The sequence below is a fragment of the Aquarana catesbeiana genome, linkage group LG02 (assembly GCF_042186555.1).
Source record: "Aquarana catesbeiana isolate 2022-GZ linkage group LG02, ASM4218655v1, whole genome shotgun sequence".
Taxonomy (NCBI): Eukaryota; Metazoa; Chordata; class Amphibia; order Anura; family Ranidae; genus Aquarana; species Aquarana catesbeiana.
Genome location: NC_133325.1, coordinates 709,416,148 through 709,435,397, shown reverse-complemented (window position 1 = coordinate 709,435,397; position 19,250 = coordinate 709,416,148). Strand labels below are relative to the sequence as shown.

The window sequence follows — 19,250 nt, the reverse complement described above, 5'->3', positions numbered from 1 at the left end:
ATATGAGTGTCACATCAAAGGGTCTGAATACTTAGGACCATGTGATATTTCAGTTTTTCTTTTTTAATAAATCTGTAAAAATGTCAACAATTCTGTGTTTTTCTGTCAATATGGGGAGCTGTGTGTACATTAATGAGGAAAAAAATGAACTTAAATGATTTTAGCAAATGGCTGCAATATAACAAAGAGTGAAAAATTTAAGGGGGTCTGAATACTTTCTGTCCCCACTGTATATATATAGACACATACACACACAGTTGCAGGGCGAGCCTGTGCCACTGTTTAATATGGCAGTCTGGGCCAGGTTTTCTAGAGGTGAGTAGAGGTGAGGGCCCCACTCTCCCGAGAGGGTCAGTGTGTGAAGGGAGCAGTGAGGGGTGCACGTTTGCACCGTACTGTCCAAGACAGACTGAGGGGAGGGAGAGGGGGAGAGAAGTTGGGGCGCTGTAGAAAAGACACAGAGATGAGGTACACCGTGCATGCATGTTTGAAGGTCAGGAGGACCAAGGCATATGGCCTGAGCAGTAAAGCTGCAAATAGAGCCACAAGGCTGAATATTGTTTGTTTTTTATTTAGATGGTGAGAACCCCTGCGTGGGATGCTTTTAATTTGTGAACTTTGTTTTCTTTTAAATAAAAGTGGGCAGAAAATGCCTTGAAGACACTTTTGGTGTGGAGTAAACTCGCTGTTTTGCACTACCAAGGAGCTAAACACACCCCAACATGTCACAATAAATAAATTATATGTAGCGCTGGTAGATTTGCAATCTACCGCAGATTAGGTAAATTTAGTAAATTGGGTGTTAGGAAGGTTAAAAGTTTGCCTCTGTTCCAGCTTGGCTGACGTTGTGGGTGTTTCCATGCTGACCGGTGGGTGTCGCTGTTACCACTGGTCAGGGTTGGAAAGGCAACGTGTTGAAGCGTATGGATGCTCCTCTGTCCCGGAGGCACGCTCGGTGGTCCTCCGAGTTACATTCTGGGCAAGGGTATTTATGGGACAGACGCCATATTTTGGGGTTTGTTTTACAGCCACCTGCTGGCCCTCCTGGCCGACAGGTATGCGTTAAGGAGCTACTTCGTGGTCCTCCGTCCGGGAGGCCCACGATACTGCGGTGCAGGGGTGGGTCCAGAGGCTTGTCTGGAGCCTGCCACCGCGGCCGAGGAATGGTCCTGAGCTGTCAGTCCCGTGTGACGACACTGGACAACCGAGGAGATCCCAGGGGAGGACCCATCTTGGAGAGATCACGCCGTATGCTGGTCTATAGAGGGGCCTGGTGACTCGGTTGGAGGACGTATCCAAAAGTAACTATACAGCATAGTGTTGCCGGCTCGGCTTAAAGGTTCAAGCACTGTGACTGACTTTCACTACAGCAAATCTATACATCTTGTGGCAGAGGATCGTACGGATTTTTTTCCCAAACAAGTCTGTGGCAGAGATTTTGATTCTTGCTACGTACTGGCTGCTAGACCAGTGAGAGAGGCCTATCCAGACGAGCAAGGAGTGTGTCCCACGAGGGGAGCGCATTTCAAATAGTATTTGAATTATACCAAGACCTTTTGCCAAGAGAACCCTTTCAGAGAATATTTGAATTTCTTCTACGAGTTTCCTTTCTACCTCTTTCCTGCTACTTCCTAAGTCGTTTGTTTAATAAAGCATTGAAAACATACTCCAGTGTTGGTGCGTGTGTTGTCCAGAGGTAAACTCAACGGAACCCCTAGACCCGGTGCCTATGAAACAGAGGGAAGCAGAGTGAAGGTAACAGACCCGCTTAAACCAGCAGCTCCACCGTGAGTTAGTGCTACATATATATAACAATAAAAAACTAAAATAATGTTGTGGCGTAAGTGTGCACACCCTCTTATACAGTAACTGGGGATGTAGCTGTGTTCAGAACTAGGCAATCACATTTAAACTCATGTTAAGCAGGAGTCAGTACACACCTGCCATCATTTAAAGTGCCTTTGATTAACCCCAAATAAAGTTCAGCTGTCTTAGTAGGTCTTTCCTGACATTTTCTTAGTCCCATCCTACAGCAAAAGCCATGGTCTGCAGATAGCTTCCAAAGCATCAGAGGGATCTCATTGTTAAAAGGTATCAGTCAGGAGAAGAGTACAAATGAATTTCCAAGGCATTAGATATACCATGGAACACAGTGAAGAGAGTCATCATCAAGCGGAGAAAATATGGCACAACCGTGGCATTACCAAGAACTGGACGTTCCTCCAAAATTGATGAAAAGACGAGAAGAAAACTGGTAAGGGAGGCTGCCAAGAGGCCTACAGCAACATTAAAGGAGCTGCAGGAAGATTTGGCAAGTACTGGCTGTGTGGTACATGTGACAACAATCTACCATATTCTTCATATGTCTGGGCTATGGGGTAGAAGGGCAAGACGGAAGCCTTTTCTTAAGAAAAACATCAAGCTAGAGCTGCATGATTCTGGCTAAAGTGAGAATCACAATTTTTTTGCTTAGAATAAAGATCACCATTCTCGCGGCGTAACATCAAAAATTGGGCTAACTTTACTGTTTCGTTTTTTTTTTTTTCTTCATTAAAGTGTATTTTTTCCAAAATATTGCATTTGAAACACCGCTGTGCAAATACAGTATGACATAAAATATTGTAACAACTGCCATTTTATTCTCTAGGGTCTCTGCTAAAAAAAAATATATTAATATATATACATAGAATGTTTGGGGGTTCTAAGTAATTTTCTAGCAAAAAAAATGATTTTAAAGCAGACCTTTAGTCATTTTTTCAACTTTCCATCTATTACATCTTCTGCCCTTGTTGTTCTAACTTTGTATAGTAAATTTTTTTTTTCTGCCAGTAAATACCTTATACAGCCCACTTCCTGATTCTTTACTGGTCTTTAGCCTAGGCTTATGACGTCATGCACAGCTTTCTCTCTCTCGTGAGAGTTTGGCAGGAAGGGAGGGGGGTGAGTCATAAGAGGGTCAATGAGAGCTGCAGGGCTGCAGAGATGGAGGTGTGCCTCGGTGTAAATCTAGGAAGTGAACAGGCAGCAGCTTCAGCTGCCCACAGTTAAAATGGCTGCAGCCAGACTCAGTGTAGTGAGATTTTTGCAGCATATTTGGCAAGTACAGAATCACAGTATACAGTATCTCACAAAAGTTAGTACACCCCTCACATTTTTGTAAATATTTTATTATATCTTTTCATGTGACAACACTGAAGAAATTACACTTTGCTACAATGTAAAGTAGTGAGTGTACAGCTTGTATAACAGTGTAAATTTGCTGTCCCCTAAAAATAACTCAACACAGCCATTAATGTCTAAACCGCTGGCAACAAAAGTGTGTACACCCCTACGTGAAAATGTCCACATTGGGCCCAAGTGTCAATATTATGTCTGGCCACCATTATTTTCCAGCACTGCCTTAATCCTCTTGGGCATGGAGTTCACCAGAGCTTCACAGGTTGCCACTGGAGTCCTCTTCCACTCCTCCATGACGACATCACAGAGCTGGTGGATGTTAGAGACCTTGCCCTCCTCCACCTTTCATTTGAGGATGCCCCACAGATGCTCAATAGGGTTTAGGTCTGGAGACATGCTTGGCCAGTCCATCACCTTTACCCTCAGCTTCTTTAGCAAGGTAGTGGTCGTCTTAGAGGTGTGTTTGGGGTCGTTATCATGTTGGAATACTGCCCTGCAGCCCAGTCTCCAAATGGAGGGGATCATGCTCTGCTTCAGTATGTCACAGTACATGTTGGCATTCATGGTTCCCTCAATGAACTGTAGCTCCCCAGTGCCGGCAGCACTCGTGCAGCCCCAGACCGTGACACTACCACCACCATGCTTGACTGTAGGCAAGACACACTTGTCTTTGTACTCCTCACCTGGTTGCTGCCACACACGCTTGAAACCATCTGAACCAAATAAGTTTATCTTGGTCTCATCCGACCATAGGACATGGTTTCAGTAATCCACGTCCTTAGTCTGCTTGTCTACAGCAAACTGTTTGCGGGCTTTCTTGTGCATCATCTTTAGAAGAGGCTTCCTTCTGGGACGACAGCCATGCAGACCAATTTGATGCAGTGTGTAGTGTATGGTCTGAGCACCGATAGGCTAACCCCACCCCTTCAACCTCTGCAGCAATGCTGGCAGCGCACATTCGTCTATTTCCCAAAGACAACCTCTGGATATGACGCTGAGCACATGCACTCAACTTCTTTGGTCAACCATGGTGAGGCCTGTTCTGAGTGGAACCTGTCCTGTTAAACCACTGTATGGTCCTGGCCATCGTGCTGCAGCTCAGTTTCAGGGTGTGGGCAATCTGCTTATAGCCTAGGCCATCTTTATGTAGAGCAACAATTGTTTTTTTTCAGATCCTCAGAGAGCTCTTTGCCATGAGGTGCCATGTTGAACTTCCAGTGACCAGTATGAGAGAGTGAGAGTGATAACACCAAATTTAACACACCTGCTCCCCATTCACACCCGAGACCTTGTAACACTAAAGAGTCACATGACACTGGGGAGGGAAAATGGCTAATTGGGCTCAATTTGGACATTTTCACTTAAAGTGGTTGTAAACCCATTACAACAACTTTATGCTACAGGTAAGCCTATAATAAGGCTTACCTGTAGCTACCCAGGATATCTCCTAAACCTGCACGGTTTAGGATATATCCCCTGTCCCCTGCATGTGTCGATGACATTGGCACATGCGCACTGGGGCCAACTGAAGCAATGGCGCATATGTGCCATGGCTTCAGTCTCTGTGCTGTTACCGGCTGCTCCCGTGCGCATGCGTGGGAGCGTCGTCATCGCAGCTCCGGCCAATCACAGCGCCGCAGCCGCGATACCCGGAAGTAACCCCTGGGAGAGATGTCGCCGGCCGGAGGGGGAGATGAGGACGGCTGCGGGGGCTTCGTGCTTGGGTAAGTAATTCATAATGAGCTAGTATGCTATGCATACTAGCTCATTATGCCTTTGTCTTGCAGGGTTTTTTTTTTTACCAGGGTTTACAACCACTTTAAGGGTGTACTCACTTTTGTTGCCAGCAGTTTAGACATTAATGGTTGGGTGTTGAGTTATTTTGAGTGGACAGCAAATTTACACTGTTATACAAGCTGTACACTCACTACTTTACATTGTAGCAAACTGTAATTTCTTCAGTGTTGTCACATGAAAAGATATAATATTTACAAAAATGTGAGGGGTGTACTCACTTTTGTGAGATACTGTATATAAAATATGCAAAGTGGTTGGAGGGAAGCTTCAGAATGGCAAAGATGTTTTTACTACAAATTATGTGAGCAGACTGCAGTTCCTCTAACTTATAAGCAACATGTCAGAAAAAGGTTTAGTCTAAGTGGTTAAACTGCCCTCATTTACAGACAGAAGTTCATTCCTTTGATCTGAAAGAACGAAACGTTACAATGTTTATCTCCGCCTAAGTGCTGGTTCACACAGGAGCGGCTTCAAAGTCACCCGACTCTCGTGCTGCTCCATACAGCGCGGCTTGCAAAATGACTTCTGTAAAGGAGTCAATGCAAGCCGCTCCGAATTCACCTCAAAGTTTAACAGGAACCTTTTTCTAAGTCAGATCGACTTAACTAGCTCCTATTAGAATGGTTCCATTGCAATGCATGGAACGCAACTTGTCAGGCAGTTAAGTCGCTGTGTGAACCAGCACTTAGCGATGTTGTGATAAACTTGGCAGGCTGCCTGTTTTCTTTTTTTTTGACAGCTGTGGGCTTGAGCAGAGAACTCTCTGAATGGCTGAAATGCTGTGTTAAGATTACGAGGGGGGTAGAATCGCGATATTGAACGATTAATCGCGCAGCCCTAATCCAAGCCTGGCTAAAGTTTCCCAAAAGCATGTGGGAAAATGTGTTATGGTCTGATGAAACCAAGGTTGACATTTTTGGCCATAATTCCAAAAGATATGTTTGGCACAAAAACAACACTACACATCACCAAAAGAACACCATACCCACCGTAAAGCATGGTGGTGGTGGTGGCAGCATCATGCTTTGGGGCAGTTTTTCTTCAGCTGGAACAGGGGCCTTAGTCAAGGTAGAGGGAATTATGAACAGTTCCAAATAGCAGTCAATATTGGCACAAAACCTTCAGGCTTCTGCTAAAAAGCTGAACTTGAAAAGGAACTTCATCTTTCAGCATGACAACAACCCAAAGCATACATCCAAATCAACAAAGGAATGACTTCACCAGAAGAAGATTAAAGTTTTGGAATGGCCCAGCCAGAGCCCAGACCTGAATCTGATTGAAAATTTGTGAGGTGATCTGAAGAGGGCTGTGCACAGGAGATGCCCCAGTAATCTGACAGATTTGGGGTGTATTTGCAAAGAAGGGTGGGCAAATATTGCCAAGTCAAGATGTACCATGCTGATATATTCATACCCAAATAGACTGAGTGCTGTAATAAAAGCAAAAAGTGCTTCAACAAAGTATTAGTTTAAGGGTGCACACACTTATGCAACCATATTATTTTAGTTTATTTTTACTTCCCTCCACCTAAAAGATTTCAGTTTGTTGTTCAACTGAATTGTACAGTTTCTAGGTCACATTAAGGCTGGGTTCACACTAGTACAAATTGGATGTGGGTTTCACTGCATGCAATTCACATAGCAGGAGATTGTGACTGGCCCTCTATGGAGCCGATTCTCACATCTTCACAGCGCTCCGGTTCGAATTGCACAGGAGTCCTGTGCGTCTTTTGGACCGTTTCAAGTCCAGATTCAGACTAAAATCAGACCTGAAACGGTGAATGGAGACACGCACCGGACTCCTGCTGTGAGCCGCTGCGTGTTCTAGTGTGAACCCAGCCTAAAAGGTGGAAAAAGTTCTGAAATTATTTTTCTTTTTTCTCTTTTTTTACATCACAGAAACCTGACATTTTAACATGGGTGTTTAGACTTTTTATATTTCTATCTATACACATATACAGTATATGCAGGGCCAGCCCTACCATGGGTCCCGGTGGATCCATAGGCTCCGCCCCCACCTCTATATGTCCCCAATCCTGTCAAATTCCCCCCCCCCCCCCCCCCCGGAATCAGGGATCGGATCAGCACTGTTACATTCAACAGTGGCATCGCTATGGGGGTGCTGTGGGCTCGAACCCGGGTGCCACCCGCCAGTGGTGTGACACCATCAAGCCCCCCCATCAGTGTACTGTGACTGCGGGCTCTTTTCCCCGCTCAGTCCAGCAGAGAACTTGGCGGCGCTGTGACAGGGGAAAGGCGAGCTGTGGGCTGTCAGAGGTTTCCCCCGCTCGCCCCCCCCCCCTTCTCCTGTCAGGGAGAAAATATGGCAGCTTTCACCATGTTTCCCGCCCGCTCCGTTTCTTCCCCCTTGGCCACAACAGAAGGTCAATCAAAGGTGACTAGGAGAGGAGTGCTTAATGGGACATGTAGTCCCGACTCCCGAAGATTGGCGGTCCCATTTTCTACAGGAAGGAGGCTACAGCTCGATCAAGAGGGAGATTGAGAGACTGCAGCCTGGAAAAAAAGCTGAAGGAGTGCTACAAGACAAAAAAAGAGGAGTGTGCTGGGCAGAAGCCAGAGAGAGAGAGAGAGCCACGCTACCCAGCTCAGAGATCCATCCGATTCCACGGCTGCCAGTGCCCGCAGCGGCAGTGCCCGACTTCTCCTGCCTGACTGTTGTTGAGGGACCCTGGACCACCACCACTCAGGTGAGGAAATGGAATAAGATGGATAACTGGAATAGAAGGTGACACAAGTTGGGGCCGGGCACTGTGACTGAGGGACAGGACAGTAAAAATTGAAGCTGACAAGTGAAGTGGGCCGGGGGAACTCAGTCTCTGACCATCTCCTGTATCATGTCTGCAATCTCTGACCATCTCTTGTATCATATGTCCATAGTCTCTGACCATCTCCTGTACCATGTCTGCAGTCTCTGACTACTTCCTGTACCATGTCTGCATTCTCTGACCATCTTCTGTACCATGTCCGCAGTCTCTGACCATCTCCTGTACCATGTCCGCAGTCTCTGACTACTTCCTGTACCATGTCTGCAGTCGCTGACCATCTCCTGTACCATGTCCCCAGTCTCTGACCATCTCCTGTACCATGTCTGCAGTCTCTGACCATCTCCTGTACCATGTCCGCAGTCTCTGACCATCTCCTGTACCATATCCCCAGTCTCTGACCATCTCCTGTACCATATCCCCAGTCTCTGACCATCTCCTGTACCATGTCTGTAGTCTCTGAGCGTAATAATGACATTGTGCGAAGGGTCCTGCAGGCAGGGCTCTTCAGCTGGAACGTGCTGGTGCCATGCTAGCCCTGCATGAGACTCCCTCATTCTCACTGCTGCTGCGGCTGCCTCCTGACCTGTCACAAGCGGGCCGCCTGAAGAGTCTGAGCAAGCAACTCTCCGGGCGGCTGCACACTGAATCCTTTCTCAGCCTGCCACCAAGGTGCATGAGAGGAGGGGGTGTCTGTACTGATGGGGGCGGGGGGGGGGAATTTATCCTGAGGGCAGTCTATAATGATGGAGGGGGGGGGGGATTTATCCTGAGTGGGGTCTGTACCGATAGAGGGGGGGGGATTTATCCTGAGGGGGGTCTGTACTGATGGAGGAGGGGGTGGTTTGTCTTGAGGGCGGGGGCTGTCTATACTTAGAGGGGGGACACACCATGTTTTACCACACCGGGTGACACCACTGTCTGTATAAGAAGAAAAGTATCGCTATCTGGTGCCCAGTAATGGCATTACCTCTCAGCCTCAGTGTTGCAGCCACCAGCTGGGCGGGTACAACAGGCAGCCAGCATTAAAATACACCGCCGGCACGGTACAGTCTCTGCCTCCAGATCAGCATACAGTATCTGTCATCCCCTGCTCCTGTGTACATGGCTGCTAGGGAGCGGGATGAGCAGCATTGGTTTGGAGTGGTGTGGGGTGGGCATCGCTTGTGCGGCGGAGCCAGAGCAGCACATGGGTTAGGGAGCGGAGCAGGTTTCCCGGGTGGAAGGCCCAGAGCACATCAGGTGAATGTCTAAACTGCTGGCAACAAAAAAGTGAGTACACCCCTAAGTGAAAATGTCCAATTTGGGCCCAATTAGCCATTTTCCCACCCCAGCGTCAGATGACTCATTAGTGTTACAAGGTCTCAGGTGTGAATGGTCAGCAGGTGTGTTATCGCTCTCACTCTCTCATACTGGTCACTGGAAGTTCAATATGGCACCTCATGGCAAAGTGCTCTATGAGGATCTGGGGAAAAAAAAAAAAAGAATTGTTGCTCTACATAAAGATGGTCTAGGCCAGGGATATGCAATTAGCAGACCTCCAGCTGTTGCAAAACTACATGTCCCATCATGCCTCTGTCACTGGATGCCATGCTTGTGGCTGTCAGGGTCTTGCCATGTCTCATGGGATTTGTAGTTCTGCAACAGCTGGCGGTCCACTAATTGCATATCCCTGGTCTAGGCTATAAGAAGATTTCCAAGACCCTAAAACTGAGCTGCAGCACGATGGCCAAGACCATGCAGCGGTTTAACAGGACAGGTTCCACTCCGAAAAGGCCTCGCCATGGTCGACCAAAGAGGATGAGTGCATGTGCTCAGCATCATATCCGGAGATTATCTTTGGGAAATAGACGTATGATTGCTGCAGAGGTTGAAGGGGTGGGGGTCAACCCGTCAGTGCTCAAACCATATGCCGCACACTGCATCAAATTGGTCTGCATGGCTGTCGTCCCAGAAGGAAGCCTCTAAAGATGATGCATAAGAAAGGCTGCAAACAGTTTGCTGAAGACAGGCAGACTAAGCACATGGGATTACTGGAACCATGTCCTGTGGTCTGATGAGACCAAGATAAACTTATTTGGTTCAGATGGTGTCAAGCGTGTGTGGCAGCAACCAGGTGAGTACAAAGACAAGTGTGTCTTGCTTACAGTCATGCATGGTGGTGGGAGTGTCATGGTCTGGGGCTGCATGAGTGCTGTCGCCACTGGGGAGTTACAGTTCATTGAGGGAACCATGAATGCCAACATGTACTGTGACATACTGATTACCTACCTTCAGAGACTGAGCCGCAGGGCAGTATTCCAATATGATAATGGCTCCAAATACATCTCCAAGAAGACCACTGCCTTGCTAAAGAAGCTTAGGGTAAATATGATGGACTGGACAAGCATATCTCCAGACCTAAACCCTATTGAGCATCTGTGGGGCATCCTCAAACGGAAGGTGGAGGAGCGCAAGGTCTCTAACATCCACCAGCTCTGTGGTGTCTTCATGGAGGAGTGGAAGAGGACTCCAGTGGCAATTTGTGAAGCTCTGGTGAACTCCATGCCCAAGAGGATTAAGGCAGTGCTGGAAAATAATGGTGGCCACACAAAATATTGACACTTTGGGCCCAATGTGGACATTTTCACTTAGGGGTGTACTCACTTTCGTTGCCAGCGGTTTAGACATTAATGGCTGTGTGTTAAGTTATTTTGAGAGGACAGCAAATTTACACTGTTATACAAGCTGTACACTCACTACTTTACATTATAGCAAAGTGTCATTTCTTCTGTGTTGTCACATGAAAAGAGAAAATATTTACAAACATGAGTGGCGTACTCACTTGTATACACACACACAATTTTTCCAGGCCAACAACCTAAGGAGTGATCAGTATGACAGCTTGGAGGTTTGCATATTCAGAAATGACAAATGCTATGCCCAACAGGTTCTTTGGGAGTTAAACATGAACATTAAAAAAAAACTGCTCGATTGCAACTGGTTCCTCTAAAGCACCCCAGGTGCCCTATACATTGGGGTGTTTTGATATACAAGCAGCAGCTGTGGTTGCTGGTTCTGGCCAAAATCCTGCCCCCCCCACCCACTGATTGGCAGTTTCACTATCCAATTGTAACACGCTGGGGTGTGCTAGTTGCCAACAGGTCCCTTCTATGAAACCCACATATCAGATTAGTGTGCCCATCTTTTAGTATGCCCACATGTACACTTTAACAATAATTTCTTGTGTCAAGACATTTTATTTGGGACTAGTGTGGCTGCAGTGCATAGTAAAAGGAAAAGTAGTTTTGTTTGTCAGGAAAATAGTGATTTATTTAGAACACTGTAGCTCTACCTCATGTGTAATTATGAATACAAAAAAGGTACAAAATATCCATTGAATCTTCACATTTCAATCAGTCTCCTGATCACAAATAAAATAGTAATACAATCAAGTAAAAGAGCAGTTCACAGGGAACTAATGCACATCCAGGGATGACCCTTGCATGATCGTAATATTATTGGGAATATAAAAAAAAAAAAAAAAAAAACAAGCATTACAAAACAGCAAGCTCTTCATTCGCACTGTGGATGCAAAGGCACCATACAATTGAAACTCAAGTATTTTGGAGGTTTAAAAAAATAAAAAGCTCAGATTTCTACCAGATAAATTTGGCATGCTGTAAATTACTAATAAGCAGCAGATTTTTTTTTTTTTTTTTTTGTGCATCAACTTTTAATACAATACAAGCATATCGAAAAAAGATAGCCCAAAAATAATCTAACCATTATAAGGTTATAAGGTTAACACAAGATTTCTATCCAGGTTTTTCTATCCACTTTGTACAGTAGTTCAGCTACTGTAGAAAAAATGTAATACAGAATCTGTATACTGCAGCACAAGATTTTGTGGACAATACCACTTAATTTGCTGCATTCAATTGCAGCCCTGAAACTAGACACTGCTAGTTCTCCCCATGTAAAAGTGAATGCACAAAAAAAATAAATAAAAAATATTTTCATGTATACAGCATACCACAAAGAACTGATCTAATTTTACAATATTGTAGTCTATAACGCATAGTGCAGTCATAAAAACAACCCCCCCCCCCCCCCCAATATATGTGAGGTCCTCAAATTACGCAAACCATGCTCAGAATTGTAAAGACTTCCAGGGACAGAATGTATGGATGAAGGCAGCAGGATTCATCCAGCAGCAAAACTCGATCACTTTAAAGTTGAACGCCAGGCAAACCTCTTAATACACAGTTAAAGCACAATAATTTACATCCCTCTCCATCCCCAGGTCACTCAGCAGCACTTTCTAGGTGAAGGTAACTGCAGATATGCTTGCAACAGTTTCTGAAAGTCCTGTGTTGACCTACACCACTGTAGACTCCTCCTCAATCCTGGGAGGACCCTCCCCCCACTGGACAGCAAACAGGAAGTGTAGGCAGCAACGTGGAAACCCACCTCCTGGAAAACGAAGAGAGAGGTCTCTGCATTGGAGCGTCACATAAACATGGCTTTAGGTGACAAAAAGGGATTTTTTTTTTTTTTTAATTGTAATGCCAGTGGTCAAACAGAGGACTGATAAGGGGTGCCCTGAAGACTAGAACAGCCATGCTACATACATTATAAAAGTACAAGACTGGCTATGCACAATGAAAAATTGGCAGGTTATAAGTAAAATTACATTCAAATTGCATTTAGTTGTTTGCCAGAAGTTCTGTTTCAAGGCACCAGTGGAATAAAGTAGGGAATGAGATAAGCGAACATCTTCTTGATGACATCAATGCACCCAGTCCTTGGGCTCTCGCAGAATACCAAGGATTTCAGCTTCCCGTGACTCTGGAGGTGGTACATGATTGTACTCCCATCTAAGGAAAGAAACAGATTAAATTTACTACATGGAAAAAATAAATAAAAGTTATTGGAAGCTTTATAGTATACTCCCTTCAGCTTTAGGCTGCATTCACACGTGGGTTTTTGAATAGCGGGCAGAATCACCGTAATTCTGCCGGCAATTTCAAAACACTCTGCTTAAATGGAAAAAAATAAAAAAATATAAACAAATAAATTGCACTGCAATCGCGGCAAACTACTTTGTGCGAAGCTTGGACACCCAAAAAAGGATCAGGAGCTTTTTAAAAAGGTGAGCTTCACACCTTGCCGCTTGCCATGATTGCAGAGAGACAAATCGCAGCAGAACCACGTTTTTAGGTGCTATTAAAATGAATGGCATCTGAAATTCGCTTTGTGCGATTTGTCATTTTACCAGAGCGTTTTTGAAATCGTGGGCAGAATAGTGGCAATTCAAAACGCCAAGGTGCGAATGCAGCCTTAAAGTGGAGTTCCAACTCCAAAAAAAAAAAAAAAAAAAAAAAAAAAAAAAAAACATTTGGAGAATTTTTTTTTTTTTTTACTCACCTCTAAATGCCTGTTGCTAGGGGGTCCCTCGTAGTCTGCCTCCTTCGGTGTCTGGGCTCCTGACGTCAATTCCCTCGGCACAGGAAGGAAGATTGCCTCTCTCCCCTCCCTCTTGTCAATCTGGGACACGTGACCGGTCCCAGGAGATTGAAGGGCCAGTGACAGCCGCGGCGCGGGGATGGGGGTGGGGCGTTCGGGGGGAGACATACACACAAATCCTCTATGGCGTGCCTTAAAAAGGAAATGTTTACAGAGGGAACAGCTCAGGCTGTCATGGGACCTCAATACTTTTGATGTCAAGTATGCAAATAAAGACTGACATTCCTAATCTACATATATGAGCCAGGGAAACTATTGATGCCAGGAGGGTCAGGAGAATAGTCAGGCAACTAACATTTTCAGAATAAGAACAGCAAATGGCAGCCTCCATCTTTCTCTCATGACTAGGTTATGCTAGAAGAGAAGTATGGACTAAACATTTATATTCACCTAGGTGGATGATGCATCTGCCCCCCCACCGGCTCTGCAGTGGGAACTGAGCAATCAGACACCGCTGACTGCTTAGTTCTCCCCTCCGTTTTGAACAGAGAGCCGTGACTATCAGTCACTGACTCTTTGCTCTGCCCCTCCAGAGCTTACTGGAGCGCTCGGCTATAGAGGGGGCAGGAGCAGCTGGCTCAGGCTCTTAGCAGATCGAGAGGCTGACCTATGTGCCAGTCTAGGCATCTGGGTGGATCCCAACCATGTGGTCGGGATCTTTCGAGCCTAAACCAGCTGAGTGACAACAGTCGACTGTAGACTGTTGTCGGCTGGAAACAGGTCACAGGAGTGCAGAAGGAGTTACACTCCTTTGACCTACAGGAGAAGTATAGACAAAATAGCTTCGGCTAGACTTCTTTAAAAAGTGTATTAATGGAACCAAAAAGAAAATTCAGCAACAATTCGCTATTAGTGTTCTAGTATGGACCACCATAGCACCAACCATCGCCTTCAGCGCTAAACAAAGCGCAACATTCCCCCATACATGAAAGACCAAATTAGCAAGAATAGAATTTCACATACTGTGATGCATGTGCAAACTCTGGAAAGCCATTCTGAAATGATGCTTCAGTGATCCATTAGTAACTCTTTAGACCCCATTTTTAAAAAGTAAATATGGCCGCACATATATGTGCTTCAGTACTTCATTATAAAATGTTGATCCTGTCAGTCAAGTCCATCTGATGCAGCTTACTGTAATAGTCTGGCAACAATTCTGCAAAGCTCCAGCATTTACAGCAGAGTTGCCACTCTCATATAGGCTGAGCCTGCTTGAACAGTGGGAGGAAAAAAAAAAAGTGCAGGGGGAGTAGTTATCTGCATGGTCACTGCCAATTCACAAACCTGTAGCTTACAGTCAACACCTGGCCACAGACCTTCCTACAGCTTTCTATATTGGCAGCACTGCCCGTTGCTGAAACCCTTCCACCATGAGCTGCAATGTCTGGGAGGGAGAGCACATGAGACACAAAGGATTTGGCTCACTTAGAATGTAAAGGACTTTTGTGGACTTTACTAAAATCGTGCATTACATAGCAGGATTTGGCACTTGTTTAGACCGTCATACTGAAGCCTTTTGTTGTGGAGTTTAATTGCCGAGAGGTTATGATGATCAGGTATAGCTCTATCTAGGACATCAAGAAATTGGATTTACCCATTTAACAAAAGTAATACAATACAAAATCTTTACCTGGCAGTCAATGGCAGGGACATCAGAATGCTCTCTATCCTTGAGCCAGGAGTTGCAAGGCCAAACTTGGTACCTCTGTCATAGACGAGATTGAACTCCACATATCTATGGTAAATATCACCATTAAATCATTAAAAGCGACTAGAACACACATTTTAAAATGGAAGCAAGTGACTGCCTACAAAACAAATAACACATTTGCACCCCTGCATGTGCCACTGAAAACCATTAAAATGCCCTCTTGTGGAGTGACAGAAGCAAAGTGACAGACTGACATCGTATTAGCAGATTCTCTTGTCTGTAGTTCTGGAAGTGCCAATGGCAGATTTAACTAGAGTTGGGCTTTAAGCTCAGCACATTGCAGTCATAACATAGGGGGCACAAACAAACTAGCTTCAGATCAGGCAGGATAGCAGTGGGCAATGACTGCTCTTCCAGTTAAGAGTTTTCCTGAAGAAACTGAAAAATCTTCAAATCACTACAACTTATAGTGAAGGGAAAAAAAAAGTATTTGATCCCCTACTGATTTTGTAGGTTTACCCACTGACAAAGAAATGATCAGGCTATACATTTTAATGATAGATTTTAACAGTGAGAGACAGAACAAAAATATCCATAAAAAAAAAAAAAAAAAAAAACCCCTTCGCAAAACTTGACTTGTACTTGGTGGCAAATCCCTTGTTGACAGAGGTAAGACATTTCTTGTAGTTGGCCACCAGGTTTGCACACATCTCAGGAGGGATTTTGTCCCACTCCTTTGCAGATCCTCTCAAAGTCATTAAGGTTTTGAGGCTGACGTTTGGCAACTCGAACCTTCAGCTCCCTCCACATATTTTCTATGGGATTAACATCTGGAGACTGGCTGGGCCACTCCAGGAGCTTAATGCGCTTCTTATTGAGCCACTCCTTTTTTGCCTTGGTCATGTGTTTTGGGTCATTGTAATGCTGGAATACCAATCCAAGACCTTTTCAATGCCCTGGCTGAGGGACGGAGATGGTCACTCAGGATTTGACGGTACATGGCCCCGTCCATCGTCCCTTTGATGTGAAGTTGTCCTGTCCTCTTAACAGAAAAACACCCCCAAAGCATAAATGTTTCCACCTGCATGTTTGATGGTGGGGATGGTGTTCTTGGGGTCATAGGCAGCATTCCTCCTCCTCCTCGACAACACGGCGTGTTGAGTTGAGACTAAAATCAAGCTCTTTTGGCATCATCTGACCACAAGACTTTCACCCAGTTCTCCTCTGAATCATTCAGATATTCATTAGCAAACTTCAGACGGGCCTGTATGTGTGCTTTCTTGAGCAGGGGGACCTTGCCGGCGCTGCAGGATTTCAGTCACAGCATAGTGATTTATCAATTGTTTTCTTGGTGACCATGGTCCCAGCTGCCTTGAGATCATTGACAAGATTCTCCAGTGTAGTTCTGGGCCGATTCCTCACCATTCTCATGATCATTGAAAATCCACGAGGTGAGATCTTGCATGGTGCCCCAGACTGAGGGAGAATGACAGTTATTTTGCGTTTCATCCATTTGCAAATAATCGCACCAACTGCTGTCACCCTTTCACCAAGCTGCTTGGCGATGGTCTTGTAGACCATTCCAGCCTTGTGTAGGTCTACAATCTTGTCCCTGACATCCTTGGTAGCTCTTTGGTCTTGGCCATGGTGGAGAGATTGGAATCTGATTGCTTTTGCGGACAGGTGCCTTTTATACAGGTAACAAGCTGAGATTAGGAGCACTCCCTTTAAGAGAGTACTCCTAATATCAGCTCGTTACCTGTATAGAAGACACCTGGGAGCCAGAAAACTTGCTGATTGATAGGGAATTAAATATGTATTTCACTCATTAAAATGCAAATCAAATAACCTTTTTTGAAATGTGTTTTTCTGGATATTTTTGTTATTCTCTCACTGTTAAAATAAACCGACCATTAAAATTATAGACTGATCATTTCTTTGTCAGTGGGCAAACATACAAAATCAGCAGGGGATCAAATACTTCTTTTTTTTCCTCGTCGCTGTACTTGAAGTCAGTTTTTTGTTAAATATATTTGGCAGAATCAGAAAACTCCTCTAAGCAAATTATTAACAAGAAAGTTTAGTTTAGTGCAATTAGGTATAAGTTTACTTACCGTCCCCTTCTCAGCTGCTGCCACTGTTTCTCCTCTGGGGTGAAGGGGTCATTCTTGTGCTTCATCACTATAGGGACATAACACGGCACTACAGCTTTGGCACAGCTCTCTACAAACTGGAGGAGTTCCCCCCTAGATGGAGAGTCCAGATCATCGAAGAAGATTCCTCCAACTCCTCTGCGTTCTCCACGGTGCTGGATGAAGAAATAGTCATCACACCTACAAGGACATGTGTGTTAAAACACCAGGCACTTTTACTGAGTCTACAAATATTAAAAGAGAGTTATGTGGGGGGGGGGATTCGGGGTGGGTGCAGCTCTTGGCAAAAATAAAAATATTGTGGATAGTCACACCAGAGCCAGAATGATGATTCAATAGTTCAAAAATTAAAGGTAGGAGAATCACAGATGTGTGTGTGCGCAATATGTAATCTCAATTTTTGTTTAACCCCTAAAAGGTTCAATTGAGTCAGCTACTCAATGGGTATATAGAGACGGCAGATTACATTCTCTACCTCACATTGGAAAGTTGTCCTCTCACTTCCCACATACTTGGCAAGCTACTGAGAGCCTTAAAGGGGGGTTCCGGTCGCAATATTTTTTTTTTTTAAGTCAGCAGCTACAAACAATGCTGCTGACTTCTAATAAGGAAACTTACCTGTCCAGCGAGCCCACGATGTCGGCCCCCCGAGGCCGATCCGTCCATCGGATCGGCCGCCGGGGCCTCCATCTTAACGAAGGGAAACAGGCAGTGCGGCCTCACTGCCCGTTTCCTACTGCGCATGCGCGAGTCGCGCGGCGCTTTGTGAATGGCCCCGTTGTTTTCTGGAGGACACAGTTCCCAGAAGGCAACGGGGCCGCTCGCCGAAGAAGAGGAAGCGCCGCGGCATAGGAAGATGCCTATCAACAAGGGTTTTAGGTAACTTAAAAAAAAAAATTTTTTTTTTCAAATGGTTTTTTTTTTTTTTTTTACATTTTAAGATTTTTGATGCAATTTTTTATTTTAGGGTGGCCCTCCACTTTAACTGGCCACTCCTGTCCCTCCACAACCCTCCAGTGAGCGCAGGAGCAGAGAGCCAGTGAATGACTGTCACTGGCTCTCTACTTGGGGAGTTCTATAAAACAAGCGATCGCCGGTGTTAGATCGCTCGGTTCTCAGTCTTAGGAGGTGACGGAGGTGGGGACAGATGCAGCATCCACCTAGGTAAGTAGGAGTATTATAAAAAAAAAAAAAAAAAAAAAAAATCCTGAAAATTTGAGAAAGAGGAAGAAAGAAAAAAAAAAAAAAAAAAAAAAAAAAGGAAAAGAAAGAAAAAATAAGAAAGAAGAAAGAAGACTAAGAAGAAAGGAGAAGAAAAAAAGAAGACTTTAGGCACTGTACAGGACAGAGTTCTTCATATAAAAAAAATTGTAAAACATAAGCCAAATCCAATGGTAAACAATTCAAAGTGTTTTTTTTCGATCGTCCTGGCAGTTGTAAAAAAAAAAAAATAGCTAAAAGTTACCCAGGTAAGCAGAATGGATAGAAATGCACTCGTGAGCACACTGTGTGTTTGCTGATAGTGGAAGAATGCCCCCTGTCAGATCAGACCGCACCAACGCACCCTCTTTATCTAAGAGCTCCAGCATGTGTGTTATACACAGTTAAGACACCACATACAAGATGTTTATCATAGAAAGGAGATTTGGCTGGAATGAATGAAGTTATGTCTATGGTTGCAAAGTGGAAGTTGGTAAGCCACATGACTTGTTCCATTCATTTCATTTTTGAAGTGCTGCAGAAATGACAGATCACAGCAGTCAAAATGGCCACTTAAGGCTCGATTCACACCTATGCATGTTGCTTTTGAGCGTTTTTTGAGGTTTTTTTTTCATGCTTGCCACGTTTTTGAGCAGCGTTTTTGCCACGATTTGCGTTTTTTTTTTTTTTCAATCTAAAAAAAACCCGGCAAAAACGGCGCAAAAACGGCGCAAAAACGGCGCAAAAACGGCGCAAAAACGGCGCAAAAACGGCGCAAAAACGGCGCACTTGCGTTTTTGATGCTTGTCCATTGAATTCTATTACATGCAAAACGCTGCATTTTGCATGAAAAAAAGTCCCTGACCCTTTCCAAAAATGCAGAGAAACAAAAAAGCATTGATGTGAACATGTTCCATAGGAACCCATGTTAAAAAATTCCCGTGCATTTCTGCAAAATGCAAAATGCATCAAAAAACGCGCT

General features: G+C 44.7%; 1 protein-coding gene across 1 annotated transcript in view; it reads right to left on the bottom strand.

Annotated features, from left to right (window-relative positions):
• Positions 1-11,261: 11,261 nt before the first annotated feature.
• Positions 11,262-19,250, bottom strand: part of CPOX (coproporphyrinogen oxidase) — a 32,785-nt gene continuing 24,796 nt past the window's right edge. Inside the window, exons 5-7 of the mRNA XM_073616980.1 lie at positions 17,030-17,248; positions 14,895-14,999; positions 11,262-12,615 (exon numbers count right to left, since the gene is read on the bottom strand). Coding sequence (XP_073473081.1) covers positions 12,528-12,615; positions 14,895-14,999; positions 17,030-17,248 — 412 coding nt within the window. The 3' untranslated portion in view covers positions 11,262-12,527. The remainder of the gene's footprint in view (positions 12,616-14,894; positions 15,000-17,029; positions 17,249-19,250) is intronic.